The sequence below is a fragment of the Galleria mellonella genome, unplaced genomic scaffold (genome assembly GCF_026898425.1).
Source record: "Galleria mellonella isolate WM207_F2 unplaced genomic scaffold, CSIRO_AGI_GalMel_v1 utg90, whole genome shotgun sequence".
In the NCBI taxonomy this organism is placed as follows: Eukaryota; Metazoa; Arthropoda; class Insecta; order Lepidoptera; family Pyralidae; genus Galleria; species Galleria mellonella.
In genome coordinates this window covers 1,599,763-1,621,603 of record NW_026442172.1, presented here as the reverse complement: position 1 = coordinate 1,621,603, position 21,841 = coordinate 1,599,763, and the positions used below count along the sequence as shown (strand labels likewise).

The 21,841-nt window shown below is 31.8% G+C and overlaps 1 protein-coding gene across 1 annotated transcript; it reads right to left on the bottom strand.

Moving 5' to 3' along the window:
• Window positions 1–2,138: 2,138 nt before the first annotated feature.
• On the bottom strand, window positions 2,139–21,841 carry LOC113523465 (transient receptor potential cation channel protein painless-like). Its single transcript, XM_031907434.2, has 2 exons — window positions 21,592–21,841; window positions 2,139–5,336 (listed from the first exon to the last, which is right to left on the bottom strand). The coding sequence occupies exon 2, from the start codon at window positions 5,314–5,316 to the stop codon at window positions 2,455–2,457; it is 2,862 nt and encodes a 953-aa protein (XP_031763294.2). The 5' UTR covers window positions 5,317–5,336; window positions 21,592–21,841; the 3' UTR covers window positions 2,139–2,454.

Below are 21,841 nucleotides of genomic sequence, written 5' to 3'. Positions count from 1 at the left end.
TGATAATGTAATAGTAACCCCGCCTGCGCTAACGGTATATACTGGCGGAGTAACAGTTAGGAATAATAGGTGAGAATGAAACGGCAGGCCAGTTAACCCGTTGTGATGAATACTCCTGGAATCCAGCACGATAGTTTCCAAGGACGGGGACACGTGGTGGTTGACCTTTTTGATATTGCTAGTAATGGGACTGGTTTTTTTAATGGGTAATAATGGAATGATAAAACCGCCTGCGCTTTCGGTATACACTGGCAGGGTACCAGTGAGAGGTGGAAGGTGAGAATGAAAACTCCGCTTACGTTGTGTGTCTGTGGGGTTTTATCACTGAAGGGCTAGACCAACTTTAATGAATTTGATAAAAAATCTTTAGGAGTGAAAACTTTTCTAATTAAAACATTAAGTTTTTAATTTTTTGTTACCAATAAAAGACATTTCTGAAAATAGTACTGCTAAGCTTGGTGAAAAACTGGCCCCGATGTGGCCAATTTAATCAAGAAAATAAGAACGGTAGTGGGAGAATGTTTTAGTTCCTCGTTTTCCACGCTGTTCAGTCATGTGAATTTACAAAAAAAAAAACAAACTTAGGTAAGTACATGCCTATAATATGGTTAAATATAAGTTTTATTACATATCTAAGAATTTCAATTGGTTACTAGAACTTAGGTAAGTACTGATTTATCATAATTTCAGTCTTTATCTGTCCACTGCTGAACATAAGCCTCCACCTTGAGGAGTTTTGCCAGTAGTTGCCACGCTTGGCAGGCGTATCCATCCCTCGCCTTTCCTAAGTCACCTCTTACGACACCCACGGAAAAAGAAGGGGTGGCCCATTTTATGCCGGAATTACACGGACAAAGTACTGACTTAGACTATGATCAAATATACATAAGTTTTAGTAAGAGTTTTGTTTATTTACCACAATAAGCATACAAAATTATTATAAAAATTTCTATGTAACCAAAGTGGCCGACATAGCCCAAAGGATAAGCAACCTGAACTAGAAATGACCTGCGGGTCTACCATGAAATGAATTTCCGAAATTTTGGACTCAATTTCGTGTTTTTGTTTATACCAAAATTGGACTAATAAATTGAGTTTAACATTTCGTTCGTCATACATCCTATCATAAAAGTCAAAAGGAACAATATTTTAACATTTTTAATATTTCCAAACGGCATCTATTATGTAATTTTAACATCAAATTTTTGTTTCGTTTGGCTCCGAAATTTCGGAAAACATTTCATGGTAGGCCCTCTGGTCACATAGCTTGAAGAATCGACAACCGATGGAGAAAAAAGGTTTTTGAGTGGCGATACTGTACAGGTAAACATAGTATAGGACGACCCCCACTAGTTGGAGTGACGACTTCAATCCATTGCAGGGAGTCAGTGGGTGCTGGTGGCTCGGAACCGTTCCTTATGTCAGTCTATGGGGAAGGGTTATATTCAGCAGTAGACGGATGGTGGCTGAGATGATATTTATCTGTATACTGCGGCTTTTCTTACGTCAGTCAGGATAATTTTTATCCTATATACATTCTAGGATATACATAGTATATGTGTTAATCATGGCTATGGTGTAACTGTGTACCTACCATTCAAATAAATTCCATGTTCAGACAGCACTACGGGCAGCATAACACTAGTCTTTAGGAATGTTAACATATAAGGGTAACATAGGTATCACAATGCATTCTGTGATGTCCATAGTTCATGTCCATAGGCGACGGTTACTATTTTTCATCATGTGTGACGTCGACATCTTTGCTATTCTAACTTTAAAAAAATTTGGTCTATATACTACTACGTAGTGGCACGTCGGAATTCATTTTTGAAAGTAATACTCAATTCTGATTATAATTCAACTATGACTACAAAAATTCATGCGGTGGCAAAACAAATGACAATTATTTTTTAAAAAGAAAATATATTACAACATAAGGATAGGTATTAACTACGTAGTGATTACTTTCTATGACTTATGTGATTATTTCATAGACTGTAAACATAGAATCTATGTGAATATATTATAAAATTTAGTTTGGAATTTAAAGTAGAATTAAATATTCCACAAAGAGGCAATTTTGGGAAATGAGAGCTTATTAATAGTGTAAATGTAAATCGATTAATAAATCCACAAACAATTTATATTAGTTTAATAAAAATAAATGCTTATGACAATGTAACATATTTAATAATTTAGCATTATAATAACGTATTAAGATCTTCAAAGACAAATCTTTTTAATACCTAATTTCTATTAATAATAATAGGTATTTATTGATTAGAATATATTAATAACATGGATGGACTCTTGGATTCCGCATGTATGGTTTATATCTACTAGTAGGTACAACATTTATATAAGTTATTCTTGTCGCAGTTCATATTACTGATTTTTTCCGTAAAAAATACTGAGTCGGAAATAATTTAATATTACTGTTAAAAAAAAAGATTAATATGGACGAGATTCTAATTTATCCAGAACTTTTTCTAATAGGTTTTGGAGGTTTTCAATTTTTCTCTCATATTGAGTAAATATGGCCTTTATTTCGTCAGATTCTGAAACATTTGCCATAGTAGTGATCACAGTTTTTGCATTCTTCACGATACTTCTATCTAGTCTATAATTCCTACAACGTTCTAAGCAACATCTGCCTGTTTCAATATCTTCATCATCGTCATCAAACTTTCCCAAAGGTTCTGGCCTTGGTATCTCTATTCTGTTGTCTTGATTTGGTTTTACAATAATGCGGTATTTAGGCAAAAAATGTGGAAAAAGAGTTATTCGTTTTGCGAAAGGTTTTATGCATAACGTTTTAGGCTTTATTATATGTAAATTTTGTATATCTGTCGGCAACCATGACCAACATCTCCATGGTCTCGCGTAACTGGTTTCGTTCCCTATAAGTACACTCTCAAAATATGATATCAATCTGATTCGAGATATATGGCCAACTAATTCCGCGTCAGCCCTTATTGCTTGAGTATCACTGACTGCTAGACCATTAAGCAAATTAAATAGTACAATAGGAATCATAAAAACAAATACAATAAATATAATATGACTTGTTACGGGGAATGTACCGAACTTAATTGAACCTGCATCAAATTCACCTGTCAACATAACGATGGTTTTAAACAGTGATCTCCCTGGATCCACGAAAAAGTCTTCCTCCTCGTCTTCTTCTTTTCCAGTACAATTAGGGTTTGGAGCTTTTTTGTCATCATCGATTTCTTGTCTAAATAATGTGTAGAAACTAAGTGCAAAGGCAATTATTAAAATACAATACCAAAGGAGAAATTTGAAGAAGTTCCATGAAACAGTTCTCAACATTACAATATTTGTTGATAATGTCGGAAATTGACCAATTAGAAGAACTAATTCTGCAGATGATAATAAAATAGCTACAGCTGATAATTGTTGCTTTGTTGATTCTGGTGCAGAATCGTAACATACGATCCACGTGGTTACAATTATTAATGCTATTTCCATCCAGTTCTCGATGCTCTGCAAATACCTTATTGGTGCAACCAATAGCTGGAACAGTTCCCTTATAACTAAGAGTATTAATCCAATTATGGCACCAATGTGAGTAATTACATTCAACGCTTCAATGGAATTAGGTTGTTTGTGTTCTACTCCATATCCTAATATAATGTAAAGAATCAGACACAACCATAAAAGAGAATAAAAGGTAATATTTGCGTAGAAAAGACAACTTATTCTTTGCCATTTTAAATATAGAAAACTGGTGATAACTGGATGTTTTAGAAGCGGTCTTAATTCTTCGTTTCGTGTCATATATAAAAGAGCGTCTGTTTCTGGAGCTAAAATAGCATCATATTCTTTCACGTTATTATTAGAGTTATCCATTAAAGGTACTTTAGTGAGTTCTGTTTCTAATGAATTATTATTAGGATATACTAGAAAACTGTATTTCATATGTATTTCGTAGTCATCATCACTGGGTCGTTCGCCGTTTGTCGTAACACATTCATTTAAGTATGTTTCTAACGTTTTAGCATTGATATCGGCCAATGGTGGTTCATCAAATAGATTGCGTATACCTATGCATGCTCCTTTGCGTAATAACTCTAATACAGTGTCATTATCACCATTTCGAGCAGCATAATGTAAAGCTGTATTATATTTTATGTCACGATAATTAACATCAATATTATTTTTAGGATGACTGAGTAATAACTCCAAACAACTTTTATAATCTGCTTTGGAGTTTCCTGAATATGATCGCATCCCTTTTATAATTAACTGGATAAGTGATTCATCATTTACAGGATCGAATAGTGTATTATCATTTTCTGTAAACCTTTTAAGTATTTTATAAAATCCATATTGACAAGCAATAGCTATAGGTCGATATGTGTTACCAGAACAAGTGGCATTAGGATCTGCTCCTGATAGTAATAATGTTCCTACAACTTTATCAAGTCCTTTTTCTGTGGCGAGTTGTAGCATAGTATTCATACCATTATTGGCTGCTAGTGCCGGTCGATGTTCATTTTTCTTAACAAGCTTTGAGAAGTCTCGAATAAAATTGTCTTCTTCATGTCTAGACAGAAACGAAAATAATTTATCATTATCAATAGTTTCGACGATTTCTGAAGAAGAATTAAATTTATCCAATAAATGCGGAAAAGCTTCCTTTAAAAAATCACGTGCCGTTTTACCTCTTCTATCTTTGTAACTATCGAGATCAATAGGATCTTTAGAGTAATCCAAAATCAGGGTGATAACTCTCTCTAGACCTTGTTTTGCTGCGGAATAAACTGGTGTTATGCCTTTTAAATCTGGTGAGTTTGCATTGCATCCAGCTTTAAGAAGAAGTTCTACCATATCCTCATAAATATCTAATTCTCGCTCGCGATCGTCCTCGAGATCTTCTATTTTCTTAATGGCTAACAACAAAGCAGTGTTCCCTTTACTTTTAATATTCACATCTATTCTATCATCTTCTAGCAGGAGTTTCAGTGCTTCTATGTTGCCGTTTTCAACTGCAAAATGAATTGGAGCGGCGTTATGAGTTTCATTACATTTGTTCACTTGAACTTGGTGTTGTAACAGAAGTTTTATGAAATCTTGTTTTTTTGGCTCCGAGACTGCTAGTTCAAGGCAAGATTTATAGTCTGGATATTCATAAACATGTTCAAGGTCAACATAGTTGATGAGTTTCTTAAAGGTCACAATATCATTTGTACGCAATGCCGTCCTCAGTTGTACTTGGGGATCACCACCGAATAGTGAACCACCGCGCGACAGTCGATTACTTTTCATTTCGTAATTGTCCCGAGTCATGTCTTAAACCACACTGGCATCTGAAAAAAAGAAAACGCATTTTTATTTACTGATCAATTTTCTGATTGAAATAAATTGTTTTGGTAGTATTGTGTAGTACTCTAAACTTATAATTAAATCTATTATTTAATTGAAATTAATTTGTTGAACGAACATCTGGTAACCGTTTCGTTTATAGCACAATTAAGGCTTTTAGTACAACGATCTACTATGTATACCAAAATGAGATACGTTTAAAAATCTAAAGCCCATTTTAGGTTTCATTAAAAACGCTAATCGATTGTATAAACATGCGTGTGAAATCGACATGATTGGCATCTTTAGTTACCGTTATCTGTTTGTTAATCTTATTGACCGCCGTTCGTTTAGAACGATTTATTTCATCTTTAATTCTACTTATATACTTACACTAGTTTGTTAGGTACCTAAATTTTACGTTTCATATAAAAATCCCAATTCTTGTATGATTTTTAAACAATAAAGAGTTACGCCGTCCATTAAGAGTAATGAAGGGCCAATTATTCCAAATTTCTCCTGACACTATAAAATTAATTCTACACGCGTGCTACAAGCCCTGTTACTTTGTTCTCTAGAATCATGTAATTGGATTCGATTTGCGCTCTCTATTATAGTTTCCTTAACTTTTTTTCTTGTAATTTGCTATAGAAATTTGTGTTTTCTGATTTCATTGTAAGGAACAGAATACCTTTCATATATTTAGGTCCATAGTTTCCAATTTATGGATTTTATTGCAGTATAATTGATGTTTCCAGTATTAATGAACCGAAGCTGTTTCGGCGTGTACTTTTGTTTTAATTTGCATAATGAGCACCCGCATTTTCTACAACATTGCCGTGGTACCGAAACAAATCAAATATTTAGTTTGATCTGTTTCGGTACATAGTACATATACATTGTATTGTTAAGTAAGACGACTCATTTAGATAGGGAGATTTAATGCTTTATTCTTATGAGCTGCTTACATATTTTAATTTCCGTTTTATATAACTCATGATTATAGATACCTGCATATAAATAAGTACTATATACACACAGCTATGGACACTCATTCTCAACGCTTGTCGGATTATCTGAGAAAATATTTGTTTATAGATTTACTATGAATAAACCATGACTAAATATTACCTTGAAGTTTAGTTACTAAATAACCAAAAGACTATTGTAATGTAATAAGCATGCCATGAGTACATAGATGTGTAAAACATTATAAATTATTTTTATTTCCCCTTCCATTAGTGTTATTAGTAGATACAAGTACGATAATATTGTTTATCTGTTTTATAATTGTGTACCAATTTGAACTTCTATTTCTGAATACGATTCTCTATTATTAAGTTTATTGAAATGATAATTAATAGGTTGTACTTTACTAGTTGTTACTAGTGAATGTAAGAATAATGTTTAGTAGATATTGACACAGAAAGACTATCACGACGACTGCAAAATTTTGTATAGTACCTAGTGGTTAGTGAGAGCTAGATACCTATATTTCATTTAACAGTAACAGAAAAGATAATTATAACAATAAAACTAACAGCCGTAATTGTGGTTATGAAACTGGACATCTTTTCTTAAGGAAGTTTGCAGGTTAGTTAAAAAAAAATAATGAAATGTATTCGTTCGTTTGAAAGTTACAATAATACATCATGATATTTATGCCTGACTGTATCATCGTAGCTCCCATCAATACGTACATATGTATATAGAGCGAGAATAGTTTGTAATTTTAGTATACATAAAAACTTCGAATTTACTAGTATAACAAATTCTTAGGTATAATTTTTTTTTTTCAATATTTTTACGATCATTACGATTACGAATTGATCTAAGTGTTACCTATACACATTATTTTTTTAAATCAACTTTGTAGTTTAGAAGCTAAGTTATAGAACTGTAGCAGCTTTCTAGATCATTTCTGTATCATCTTCTTAGACCATGTTAATTTAAGCTTTGATTGTAGTTACAGTAGGTATATGGTTTCTGATGATTGAATGATGCGACTTTATGATTTAGCTACTAGTAGGGTCCGTGTGGTCCCGGTATAGAAAAGGTCATCCCTTTCTTTCCCGTGGGTGTCGGAAGAGACGACTAAAGGAGGGCGAGGGATGGGCAGCAGCGTTCTTCTTAAAACATCTCTAAAACCTAACTGCGGTTGCCAATCCGCCTGCCAAGCGAGGTAACTACCTACGGGCAAAACCCGCCAAGGGGGAGGCTTATGTTCAGCATTAGAATTTAAAATACAAAAATAATAGGTAAATAATATATTTGTGTATAAAAATCGAATTATTCAATTCAATTTGTGTACACTGAGATATTTATCTATTAAGACTATGAAACACAACTTCTCGCGCATCCGATTTTAAATATTTCATGTTGTAACTGTTCATAACAATCACGGCACATATATGTAGGTATGTGCCATACTGGTAGAACAAAGATGCAACCCGACAAAAAATTCAAAAACCAGTAAACCGTTTACACCAAACAATGGAAGTGCTCGCCCATTGGAACGCAATAAAGATACAGTTTACAAAATAGTACTTAATAATATTATAACAGGTTACGCACTAAAATCTTATTTTTTGGTCTTATGTCAGCTAATGATTTAGGTTTTCCGTGCAACTTGGAATAACGGACCTCCTCGCGGTTCCCCCTGGAAACTATCATGGTTAATTCCTGATGAATTCATCATGATGGGCTAACTGGCCTGTTTTCATTCTCATCTATCACCCTTCACTGGCGCTCCGCCAGCGTATCCCGTTAGCGCAGGCGGGGATACCATACCATTTTCACTCATCAAAAAAAAAAAAACTTGGAATAACGAGCAAGCTGACATATATCCTGTCCTGTTGACTAAGATTCTCCTCTCTCTCTCTCTAAGACGTACTCTCCAGACCGAAAAACTACTACTACTACTATCATAAGTACGTATGTACACAGCCATGCAAGTACAAATGTTTGGCAGTAGAAACACGAACACACTGCAAACATTTTTACAAAGCCTCTCTAAAGATTATGTAATAATATCAACATTTAAGATAAAACATTTTAATGTAATACTAGACATTTACTCGTACATTCGCAGTTTTAATACTGATATCTTAAAATATATTATTTAAATGATTTCTATATATTTAGAAGTCGGAAAATTACTTATTGGTAATTTTATATTTAGTCGTATTATTATACGAGTAGAAAATATGGAAACTAATTGAATAATAATTTGTTTTGGTATGGACATGTGATGCGTAGAGACGAAAAGATTAATATGAGATTGACAAGAGAAGAGAGAGCTTGAGAAGGAGTCAATAATGAGATGACTGCAAATAAAGACGAATGAAAAAGAAAAAAATATCATCATACCAACCCCAAACATAAACAGATATAGAAAATGGTGTCTGTATGTGCACCTGTTTATTTTTAATTCAATTATCACATAATATTGCGGTATATTCCAATAATACGCTATAAAATAGGTATAGATATTGGAAATATAATGTAGATTTTGCTTTGCAACAAATAGCTTTTTGCTGCGCCAAGAAAAATGGTAACTTTATATAGACACATATTTAAGATTGTGTTCCACAAAAAAAAAAAAAAACCTCAGCTGTGTTACAATTGAAGTCAGTTGTTTTTTTATCAGATATAGTTTTTAAACCAAAATACAGTTGTTTTGTTTTAAAAACTATATCTGATAATTTATGATTTAAAAACGATATCGAAATTACAAAAATGGGTTAGAGATAGATTATCTTTACTGACGAAGTACTCGCATTAAAACGTTAAATATTATTTTGAATTAGTTCACGTCAGTCATGGAAAAACCAATTATTTTAGTTTAAAAACTAAACTACTGAACAAATTTTGATACAATTTCTATGAGATCAATCTGTATGTTATTTCAGATAAAAAAATTTATATAAATCGGAGACTGACGGAGTTATGAGGTAATAAATATAAAAAAAGAACCGAATTGAGAACCTCCTTCTTTTTGAAGTTGATTGATAAAAAAGTTTTTAATAAGAATATTCAAATATTGTATATCTTTCTTGTATGACGTATTAGCTAAACAGGTGCATATGCAGCCGAAATCCAATTATTTGTAATGTTGGTATATATTAACAATATCAAATTAGTACGTAGAATCATAAAATTGTAAATCAATTTATTAATTTGAAAAATTCGTATGAAGAGTCTTAATAAGAGCAATAGAAGCCAAATCAGTAATTTTAGTATGTCTGCCTGTTCATATTTGTTCATCATATCAACAAGTGTTGCACCAAATTGAATTCGGTTTTGAAAATCGTGCCTCGGAAGGTTTAACTTAAAATGTTTTACTTAGATACGCCATTTAGAAGTAGTCTATGTAATTTATTTTCAAAATAAGCAATAAAATTCACGCGTTTGAAGTAGCGGATAAAAAGCTATTATAAGTAAAAAAAGACATCTTTTAACCTCTCTCTAAAGTAAAATCTATTGACTATAGGTAACATTACAGTAGGTACCGAAGATAACATATACTTATATAGTGTAAAACTATATACATAACTCGTATTATTGTCCACTTACAATAGCCCCTAATAAAATAAATACATACAGTTTGGATGTGTTAAGTAAATTTACAGTCATTTTTTACGAACTTTAGCTGTGAATACCGAGATAAAATATATTGTGCCAATACAAAGATTAGTCAATAAAAATACATGATATATACCTGATTTGTACAGTAGTACTGATTTGTACAATAGTCGTAAGCATATACAATATAGGTGCAATCCACTTCAATGTGACCAATTTTCGATCTAGTAACTAGGTAACTGCTGTGCCATTACGTCGTTCGAATTTTGGTATTTTCCCATAATATAAATAATTCTGTCTTAGCTTAGTTATATAATTTTTATCAAAATCGATGCGTGAATAAATATGCTTTTGTTACAGCTAATTCAGTTACATAGCATATCTGTGGGCGCATCCTCCAAAAATTATTAGACGAATTCCAATCAATGTAAAGTCGATATCTAGCAGCATCACACCAAAATATGCATGATTTCTATTGTATTATATTATATATTGTATTGGTATAGTAAGATATTATAACATCAACTATGTCCGCCACTTCACTTTTCTATATATCAAAATGTAGTGTACTAAATAAAATGTAATGTAAATATTTTTTAAATAAATAGATAATGGTAAGCATGTGTAAACATACCACATCTATACATGAAACTAAATTTCAAAATTCTAGATAGATATATAAATACATACCTGAATAAACCATTGGATAAGGGCGAAGCAGTCATATTGCAAAATAGATTAGCCTCAAAAGTTCATGACATATTATTTGTAAGCTATTGCATTATTGTAAGTAGTTATGTCCTTTGAATCATAACATTACAAATCTTACAACATAGCCGCTCAATCAGCTCTATTGTATTACAATAGGGCCAAATAATAACTTTTTGTCTTGACTTTATTTAGATCTACGATATTAACCTTAGATTTCAACATCGTACTTAGATGGCAATAGGAAAAGTTTCTAAGACGTACCTTGGTATACTTGTTTCTCAGCACTGAAATAAGTATTAAATCCGATAACAGAGTAGGTTTTGGTGATGTTTTAACAGGGATGCTGTTTCCTAAGAGGTGTGGTTCATTCTATGCCGGAACTACACGGAAATTATTGCTTTTTATTAAATATTAATTATGAAATTTGTTATAATATAATACCTTGATAACACTTGTAACGTAATAAAAATGTTTGTTAGAGTTTACTAATTTCTTAATAAGAATATCTTTTCCGATTAATTTATAAGCGAATCCGCCATAATTATATATAACACACATACGTACATTTAGTTTTTTTTTATACAACTTAGAATGGCAAACAAGCATTTAGTTATTCAGGTAAATATAATATACCTATTATATAATCTACCTATAAATTAATTAAATTTTCTAACATTTACTCCCGAGTAAAAATGCCCCAAAAACGTTTCTGAGCCACCAAACACATTTATCTATCAATGATACCAATCTCCTTTTGTACGCGTATGTTTATTTATCTTAGTGTCAGAATGATTTAATCCGTTTGCTACTCATAAAATATAACAATAACACGGCACGGGCCAATATATGTATTTCGAAATCCATTTGTTATATTGAAAATATAAAACCCTTCTTGTTGTTGTCTATGAAAATGGAATTTTTATATTCATTCTATTTTACATAAGTTTTGTATAAATATTTAGTCTGTACTAATATTACAAAGAGGTAAGATTTTATTGTTTGTTTGTTTGTAATGGATAAAACCAAAATCTCCTCAACTAATTTTAAAAATTATTTCACCTATAGAATATTGCATTATTAGCAGGCAACATAGGCTATATATTCATGTTTGAAAATTCTATCTACTCGTGTGAAGTCAGACCAAATCGCTAGCAATAGATATATGAGGCTGAGTGACTTTTGTTTGGCCTTATGTTTTTTTGATTATGTCACATATTTATATCTAGTCAATAAAAATACTAGTGTGTGTTAAATTTATTATTTCAATGCACTAAAATTTTTTTTTTAAGATCATTGACAGAATGTTATCTAAATAGTTCCTAATTCAAGTACTTCTTAAATTAGATACCATAAAAATATTGCCACTTCAATATGAACGGTTATATACAAAAGGTTTATAGGCAAGAACATAAAGAATATGGCCTATTGGTACTCTAATAAAATTCTAATAAAATAAATGATCCTCTATGAACTTAGCAACACAAGCACTCCCGCGAACTCAAGAACAGCTCACAAGTCTACCAACATTCTAAATTATAGTGGAACTTAAATATTTTCTTGATGAATGGTGCCACAAATAATGTAAAAGTGATCTCTAATCGTCTTAGCAATTAGCCACATCCGTTGTTTCTTGTACTTTGTCTGTAATGTTTTAGTTGTGGGTTTATATTATGGGTTTATCTGCACGCTACCGGTACGGGCGCTTCGCCCTAATTGTCGGTCACGCCTCCGAGTCACGGTGAAAATGCTACCAAACTCAATTATAATTGATTGCACAGATTTTTTTTTATCTTAATACTAAACTTTATAACTATGGAATTAGTGAAAGTCTAGTTACTGTAGCTGCAGTCACGTACAATTTAATTGGATAATTATACTATAAACATTTTAATTTTTACTTATATTATTTATTAAATTGTCTTATTAATAATTTGTTTAAATTTCTGGGCTGTTTACTATGTTGTCCACGTTTTCGTCACGAAAAATTAAATGCGCCTCCATATGTTTGCATATATTTTGTCCTCCTATTATAAATCGAAGCGATAAAATCGTATAACACTATCATCTCATCATATTAAATTCTTAGATATTTTATTTTTATCAGTCATTCTAAAAATTTCTATAACGACAAGGCTTTTTTTTAATAGGTGAAAATTAAAGGGTTACCCCGCTTGCGCTATTGGTATACACCGACGGGGCATCTGTGGAAAATGATAGGTGAGAATGAATGCAGGTCAGTTGGCCTACCATGATGATACGACAAGAATTAATCATGATGGTTTCCAGGGGGATACCGCGTGGAGGTCGACTTAACAGAGAATATTGCTAGCAATGAGGCTATTAGACCTCATTACTAATAATATCTTACCCCCAACGACAAGGCTTAAGGATGGGATAAACTTATCTACTGTGTAAGCCGACAACAGACAAGACTCATAATGGGTGCGTTAACTGGACACACGCCGGTAAGGCATATATTATATAAGATGGCTCTGTCTTCGGACAAATTGTACAGATTGTGCAGTGAGGTATCGGAATTCATGGAACACCCGATGCGCAAATGTTGACGTTATTGAATGATTCGTTTGCAAGTATGCGTATGTGTCTACTGGGATTGGCTTATTAGGAACCAGGAGATTATAAATATCTCAAACTGTAGGATATTATAAAGGTAGGATCTATAAAATTATTGTATAATGCAGGGAAAAGCTCTCAACAAGTCGACGTGCAATAGTTTAACTGACCCCATACGCGAATATAAGATAAGATATATAGATATTTTTTCATTTCAGGTACTTTTAAAGTGTAAAATTATTTATATTAGATCATAATATTTTGTTTTTTTCATGACCAAAATTCCAAACTCCAAGATGATTCTATCTTCCGTGTAACGGAACAGATATGTGAACATTTTTTGTGGTTTCTAAATTGAATTTAGTGGTTTATAAATTGAAATCAAATTTGAATGATAAAAAAGATAAGATTGATCTCTATTATGTTGGATATAGTACCTATGTCATATTTATGTGCCCGGATTATAACCATATAAGCATCTCTAAAAATGTCTATAACGAGCTTTAAACTAATTTAACTATTATATATATATATTATATATATATATATATATATATTATATATATATATATATATATATATATATATATATATATATATATATATATATAATATAAAAATTCTGTGTCATAATGTTCGTTCACGCTAAACTCTTCGAAACCGCTCAACCTGTTTTAATAAATTTACCGTCGGATGTAATTGGACGTAAATACCAGTACTAAGCTATAAATAAATCTTCATACAAAAATTTTACGCATGTTTAAGACTCGCAATTATAATCCTTGATGGGGTAGATATAGGAACTCTTAGTGCATTAAATTATGTTTGTTTGCGTGCAGCGCTTGAAATTTTATTAATATGCATAGATAGGATAGGATGGGATTTATTTACATTGATAAAATTTCAAGCTCTATTGTTTTTGGGGAATAAAAAAATGTTCTTAAGACATGTCTAAATAACATTTTTTATTCCTTATTAACATTTTTTTATTAGAAAGACACCAGGACGTCTTTCTAATCAGCAATTTAAATACAGAAATTAATTATTCAATATTAGACAAATATGTCATGTTATACAAATACCATATTTGTCCATATAAAAAATAACTACCTATAAAATTGTGCGTCGGTTACATATACGAGTAGATATAATATGTATACTGTACATTGTGAATAACTCAACAATCATTATTTAAATAAGCACAAACTATCTCGCCCACCTTGAAATGATTCAGAGTAAGATTAAATAAGATTAAGTACAGATATTTTGTTCAGTTTTATCCATTGTAAAAGAGATGAATCGCCGTACCTAGGTAGGTACTGTCAGTTCTATGTTTCTTAGTATATAGTAACTGATGCACTTATTTGGCAAATAATACAAACATGGAATCATACCTATCTACTTATATTTCTAAGTAATTTAATATTACAAACGATGTAATCGTTCGTAATATTAAGTTACTTATCTAAAAAAGTTCTTTCCTTTTTATAATATATTTTTCATCAAATTCTACTTAGTATTAATAATGCTCGTATTATAAACAGAAAAGTTTGTAAAGATGTTTGGATGTTTCTTACTCAATTGCGCTTAAACGGATAAACGGATTTGAAATTTCCTGATGCTCCTCAAATATCGCGCTTAAATTACTATTTAACACACCATGTACCCTCTTCTATAGGCATCCCGTCAGCCGTATCCAATAGCGAGGATGAGATGCCTTAAATACTGTACCGTGAACTATAAAAAAAAAAAACAGATTTGAAAGAAATTTGGCACACAGGTAGGTTATATATTTATTTAACACAGTATACTCCATATACTGATTCAAACGTTCAAAGCCACAGAAAATAGTTGAGATTCAATCGAATAATATTTTATATTTATTAAGTTCATTTTTTTTTCTCTTCAAATAAATAACTAAACTTTACCTACAAATATAAATTAATACCATATCGGAACACTTATTAGCATAAATGTAAAACATGTTTTTGAGATATACCGGCCGCGTTTCGTTAACGGTCAATATCTTGTTATGCTTAGATTCAAACTAACTAGTTTCCCTCAGCGTTCTCTAATTGAGTTAACTACTTACATTTCTAACATTAATTATGTCTGACATGTATATATTATATGTAAAAAAAACCACTGCATTGTGCATGTGTGTGTACTATGTATGCTCTCGAATATTCCATGTTGTAGTTATTTGTGAGGATTAAGATATTTGATCAATCGATCAAAATGATGACCATTTGTGTTTCTGCACAAAACATTCGATATTAATATTGCTTTGTATTGCCAATAGATGTGTATATTACGATCATCCTATCGTATGGACAAAACGTGACTAATAATAAGCTTCGAGAGGAAGAACTTTCCATGCGCGTGCGTTGATGCAGCCGTAGATATGTGGCCAGAATAAGCGTAGTAAATTGGCATTGATGGCAGTGGGCATTGCCACATATCCGGTGCTTGACCAACTAAACACACTGACGGTTGAAAGCCTTCCGTTCCGCACACGACATTTCAATTTGCTATTCGTTTCTACGTACAGTGGGACGATGCTTTTTGTCAACTTTGTGCTTAATATGTTCGACCCGAAAACGAGGATTTTCTCTTCGCTTGACTCCAAACTAAACATTTACGGTCATTACATGATTTTAATGCTTGCTTCGCTTCCACTTACCAATTAAACCGTAACAGCGCTAGACATTATGTGTTAAAAACACTATTATGCTAGTATTTATATTTTAGTATTATGTTCCCCGCGGTTTTACCCACGTGCATCAATGTATAAGTTATCCTGTGTTAAGCAAGGATATAATTTACCCTTGTACCGAATTACATTCAAATTCATTTGCCCGTTTAAGCACGATTGAGTAACATTTGCTTTGCATCCTCATAAAATTTTCTTGTTATAATGAGTAATGATAATCGTAAGGTGAAGTAGGAAGTAGAATACCATTTAACTCCCTCATGTACAAAATCTTAAACATCTAGTAAACCTGTCTTAACTTTTGCAGTGTTGTCTTTTTATTTTTTACTAGCTTTTACCCATGACTTTGTCCGCGTCACCGGAATATGTTTACTAACCAGGATTTGTCCTAGTAGCCTATAACCTTCTCAATACCACATAGTATGTATATACCAAATTTCATATTGATTAGTTAAGTCATTAAGCTCGCAAGATAACAAACAAACACATTCACTATTACATTTATATAATAAGTAAGGATATACCTACAAGGTGAAATCGAAATTGTGAGCAACCTATGAAGGGAGTGTTCTTTAAAAATAACGTTATCCCTTATTTAACAAGATGAATTTAGAGAAATACTGAAAATACTATTTTATTATTTTTATGTAACAGAAGAAGATATATGATAAGTTTTATGTTAATTGATTAAAAAATGTACTGTCTCATACAAACTCCCACCTTTATATTTACATTCTTAGGGGCTGATTTTTGAAAAATCCTTTCTTATTACTCGTGTAAGTTATAAAAGGAACTTACTATCGAAACATGGTTATTCTCAGCTTAGTAGTTATGACTGTGCGTTGGAGAATCAGCAGTCAGGATTCTCAATATAATACAGTATATTTATAATGCCCATCCATTATTAGATGTTGTATATGACTTGTATCTTGTTATGCATTCAAAGGCAATATTAATTATTGATATTAAATTATTGGAAACAAACTAGGTACCTACCTTTATCTATTAAGTACCTATTGGTGAGACCACAACATGAACTAGAGTGATATAAACAGGAAATATATATTTTTGTTTGTTAAAATTGGAATACGCACGAATCGATGAGGTTAATTTCAATGAACTGTATCAAGTGCTTAATAGCCCATAAATATTCGCGCAGCGCGATCGTTTACATCACCCTAAAGTGTGGGTAAGTGCACAAACTCTTGAGTTTCTATTTTGAGGTACTGGAGCGGCGCGATTAACTGTTTTTGCAGTGATTTTGATATTTCTACAAGTAGTTATGCTGAACACTTTCCATCTGTTCCGCACGTTGGACATCCGTTGGATATACTCTACGTTACCTTTTTGCATTGCTTGCAATTGTGTTTCGTATGTTAATTCTGTTTCATTCCTCAGAATATACTTTTTAATATTTTCTATCATAAAGACTTGTTTGGATTTTACTACTAATAAAATAAGACGCCGTTGATAAAGTTAAGCTGGCTACGTGCATGACACAATGTCTTCCATAATGAGGTTTTTGCTTTTGGTTACTTTATATTATGCAGGTGTTTCTTATTACAGTCCGGTAATTGTGGTTTAATAATACCTTCTTAAGTTCCCTCAAGCAATAGTAAAATAACCATTATGGAAAATTTGTTTATTATCATTTGACACTTCCAAATATTGAGTCGTATAACTATATCCATATTATTCAGTGGTAAATAATTGTCGTAAATTATGTTCTTATATGGGATACCGTTCTCCGAGCTCTAATATGGTTACTGGTAATTTATTCGTTAGGTTTGAACACCAATGCAAATCGAAGGTCCATATTCGGCAGCGGTGACGCGTTCGTGGGCGAACTGTCACTATAGCTTACCCATAGATCAACAAATGCAATATTTATATGCGACAATACACTTTATGTGAACGTCGAAATCATACACATTGTAACTGAAATATGAAAAGTATCTTTTCGAACTCTTGCTTTTAATTAGGGAACAATATATGTTTGTAAAAAATAATTACTATGTTACATACCTAGCTTATACGTAACTACCTAATATTTTAGTTCAGTGTTTATGTTGTGACTTGATAGTACTCCATTATATCAATCACAAATTATTATTTAAAAGACTTGCGATATGTTCCACAGTCTTTGTTTAGGGAATTGGATACGTGGAAATTATTTAAGAAAGCTGATAAAACGGGATAAGAGCAATCTTGTTAATACAATAATATTGTAACTAGACGATGTCTGTCTATTGAGGTAGATATTAAAAGAAAAAAATGAATATATAGGATCTTAATATGGACAATAAAATAAACATTAATTATTGATATTTTATTAGGTTCCTGAAAGTCTAACCTTAAATCTGGCGTATGATTTAGTTACGCCATCTGGAAGTGCTCTATTTCTTTATCTATGTAAATTCATGCATTTAATGTAGCTGGCAAAAAGAAAGAAAAAAAAAAGTTTTAAACGTTAAAAACGTTTTATGGTAAAGACAGTGAAACACAGTACAAGTAGGTACTTATTTTAAATAAAATTATGAGATTTAAATGCATATATTTATTTTTAGCAGTTATATAATTGAGTCATAGTGACTTAATACAAATTGAAGACAGATATCTATTACGTGTTTATTTTGAAGTTATTCTATTGTTGTTATAAATTAATTTTATGTGGTTTTAATTCTATTTTAATGTATAATTTCTATCTATGTTTTCGTTGATTGTATTCTGTAACATGAATTGGTAATTTTCGATTGAGGCGGTGGTGATTTGAAGGTACTGTTGATTAACATAATGCTATAATATAAACACATTTTAGCAAATAAATAATTTTCTTCTATTATATAATAAAAAATTCTACTATTGTAGGCATAAATATCACTTATCTGTAGGTAAAGGTGTTCTTCATAAATTGATACGAATATTCAGACATTCCCTATTAGGCTCGTATAATCACCCATATTCAGACATTCCCTATCAGGCTGGTATAGTCATCTAGGTTTACTGAAGCCGCAACAAAAATTAGACTAAAAATAATATATCACATGTGGGCAATTATATCTATATAATTTTATCCAAAATTTTACGCTTTATCTTAACAGTTGTTAAGATATAGCAGTTTCTAGTATTGATAACATTAGTAGTTACCAATGCTATCAATTGGAAATTTGAGTCATGAGTAATAATAAATACTTATTATTGACCTAAATTTATTTTACAATAAATTGTTGATTATATATTTTTATATTCATTGCTGGGGGATTCGAAAGCGACGCATGGAATTTCAAAACGGGCTTACTGATCCAAGTGAAGTTACCTATCACATACATAAAAAGGGTTTTATTTGCACATTCTAACTTGTTATTACGAGTATCACTTATTATATTTTTACAGCCGTTATTTTTTAAGTGTCTATCAAACTGGTAGGAATACCACAGTAAATAATTCATAACTCAACTTCTTTCCCAATATTGGTCTCGACAAGCGTGACAAAATATTAGTAGTATTTCTTATTTGCAGTTTGTACACTGCCTTTGCAATTTAATGAGTTTCCAATGATGGTGTTTAAGACCTTGCACCCGCTTCATACAAAGGTCGTCTAAGGTCATGTCGCGTCTATCAAACTCATTATTCAGCATTTCTTCTTGACAGCCGAAATTTACACTAACTATGCATTTGACAGACAAATCAATTTATTATTTATTTTAACGACCTCCGTAGCGCAGTGGATTGCACCTATATTGTTTTGCGTAACTGAAGGCTCGGGTTAAATTCTCAGTCGCGCCAATTTGAGAAACGAAATTTTCTAAAATGTTTCGCGTCTAGATCGGGTCTCTAATTTTCGTTATCTGATTTTGATTTGCTACGAACTAATAACTAACATCAACACAAAATTAAACTAACGAAACTAGAAGTTTATAATTTGGACGGGCCTTGATTTTATGAGCGAAAGAATTTATACGAATTTTAATTTGAAAATTAAATGGTTACCACACTTGCATTATCATTATACGTTCACGGTATACCAGTGAGCGATGACAGATGAAAATGAAATTACGTCAATTAGCTCGCTGTGACAAATTCTCAAGGAATTTAACCACCATGGTTTCCAGGGAGAAAAGTTAGGGAATCTACCTGACTGCTAGACATTACTATTTATTATTATTCTCTTCCCTCAATCTCAAAAAGACTATGAATTTCCGAAATTCCTGACTATTACGATACTTATTTTTAGATACAAATATATATGTATACACAATATATATAATACATACATATATATTTATTTAAAATTTTGTAGACACGTCGTTAAACTTTTGGTGTGTATCTGTTTAAACTTCCACTATAAGGAAACTTTTAGAAGGCTCTATGGAAATGTTATGAAACGTGTTAAGTGTAGAGAAACCCCGTATGCCGTATGGCCTAACAGATTAGTGAGAGTAATTTGATTAAAGATACAAATTTATTTAGTCCTAAAAATTGGCTGGATAAATAATTTTCTACACAGATATTATTCTTTCGTGTACAATGTTTAAAATTTTGAAATCCATCCGACTTTAAAGACCATTGTTAATTGAAAAGCCTTTATGATGGATGTTTAAAATTTAATTAGGTACGCTACTAACAAAATTTTTATAGTACACTATTAAAATAATCGTTTCCATTAAAAGGTTTGTAGAAAGTTGGTAAACTAACTGTAAAATGGTCACTTAATATGTTAAGTGTAGAACATTAATAATGCATACAAACTGTCTGAATCTTGTCTGAATATTACAATCTCTGTAATCAATCTATATAGTATTATTAATGTTGACAGTTACATAAAACCAGCTATTTAAGCGATACCACTATACCTAACCAGTTTCGTAATGTCTACTTACTCGTAGTTATAGGTATCACGTGATTGCACGTTGCATACCTATACACCTGGTGCAACAAAGTGCATTCGCTTTCTGATGGCTGGTGAACTATCACCGGATGTAATCCTATCCAATTCTATACATTCATGGACTAACAGACGCACACTGTTGTAGAGCACTTAATCAATTATAAGAGGAATGAATACATGTATACACAACATCCGTCGCGGGCTGTAGCTGTACTGTCTCGCAGCCCACATGTCCTACAACTACATCATCATAATAAATGACGTCATTTCGACCTTGTCCAAATCTCAGGGTCTCTTCAATGATGAACTGTTCCGATTTTCAAAGTTTAGGTATACGAGAGATTTGTTTTTATCGATTGTAAAGTACTAATCTACTACCAATAGTAGAATTTTAACTGTAAATACCTGACTGGCATATATTTGTTTAATAGGTATAAGGTTTTGTTAGTAGAAAATTTTCAAGTATTTAGTTTATATATGAATTGTAAAGTTACAATTTACGAGTAAGTAAGTATCTTCGGTTTATAGATTTTTATGAAGTTTGAATTGCGCCACAAAAGAAACGTCTCTACAATTCGCAAATTGTTGCCAATAAAGACGAAAGTTGTTGACTTTCAAGTTGTCTATACCTTATTTATATACGTTTTTTAATAAATTAAATTTCAGAAAATTACATTACTTGCACAGTACCTAAACATTTTACAAAAAGATAATCCTAACTTACAGTCTAAGTGTAAACATAGAAATATCAAATGTCGTACAACAGTTATAAATAATAAAAAAAACAAACCTGTCTGAACAATACAACACAATCACTGAAATTTTTGTTGTCAGTTGTTTCACAGACACTTAGTCACTGGCTATCAAGTATTGGTTCTCATAACGTATTGCGATGTGCGGGCGCACCATTCGGGCTCAATATCATAGTGAGGCGGTGCGCTCGCGCGTCAGTGTGGGAGGCGATCGTCCGCTCGCTGATCCTGAGCTGCTGACCAAACGCAATTAATGACACAACTACTATAATATGTAACATTCATTAA

Bases quoted from the DNA above. Each gene is read 5' to 3' on its own strand.
- LOC113523465 (XM_031907434.2), bottom strand. From the start codon at position 5,316: ATGACTCGGGACAATTACGAAATGAAAAGTAATCGACTGTCGCGCGGT.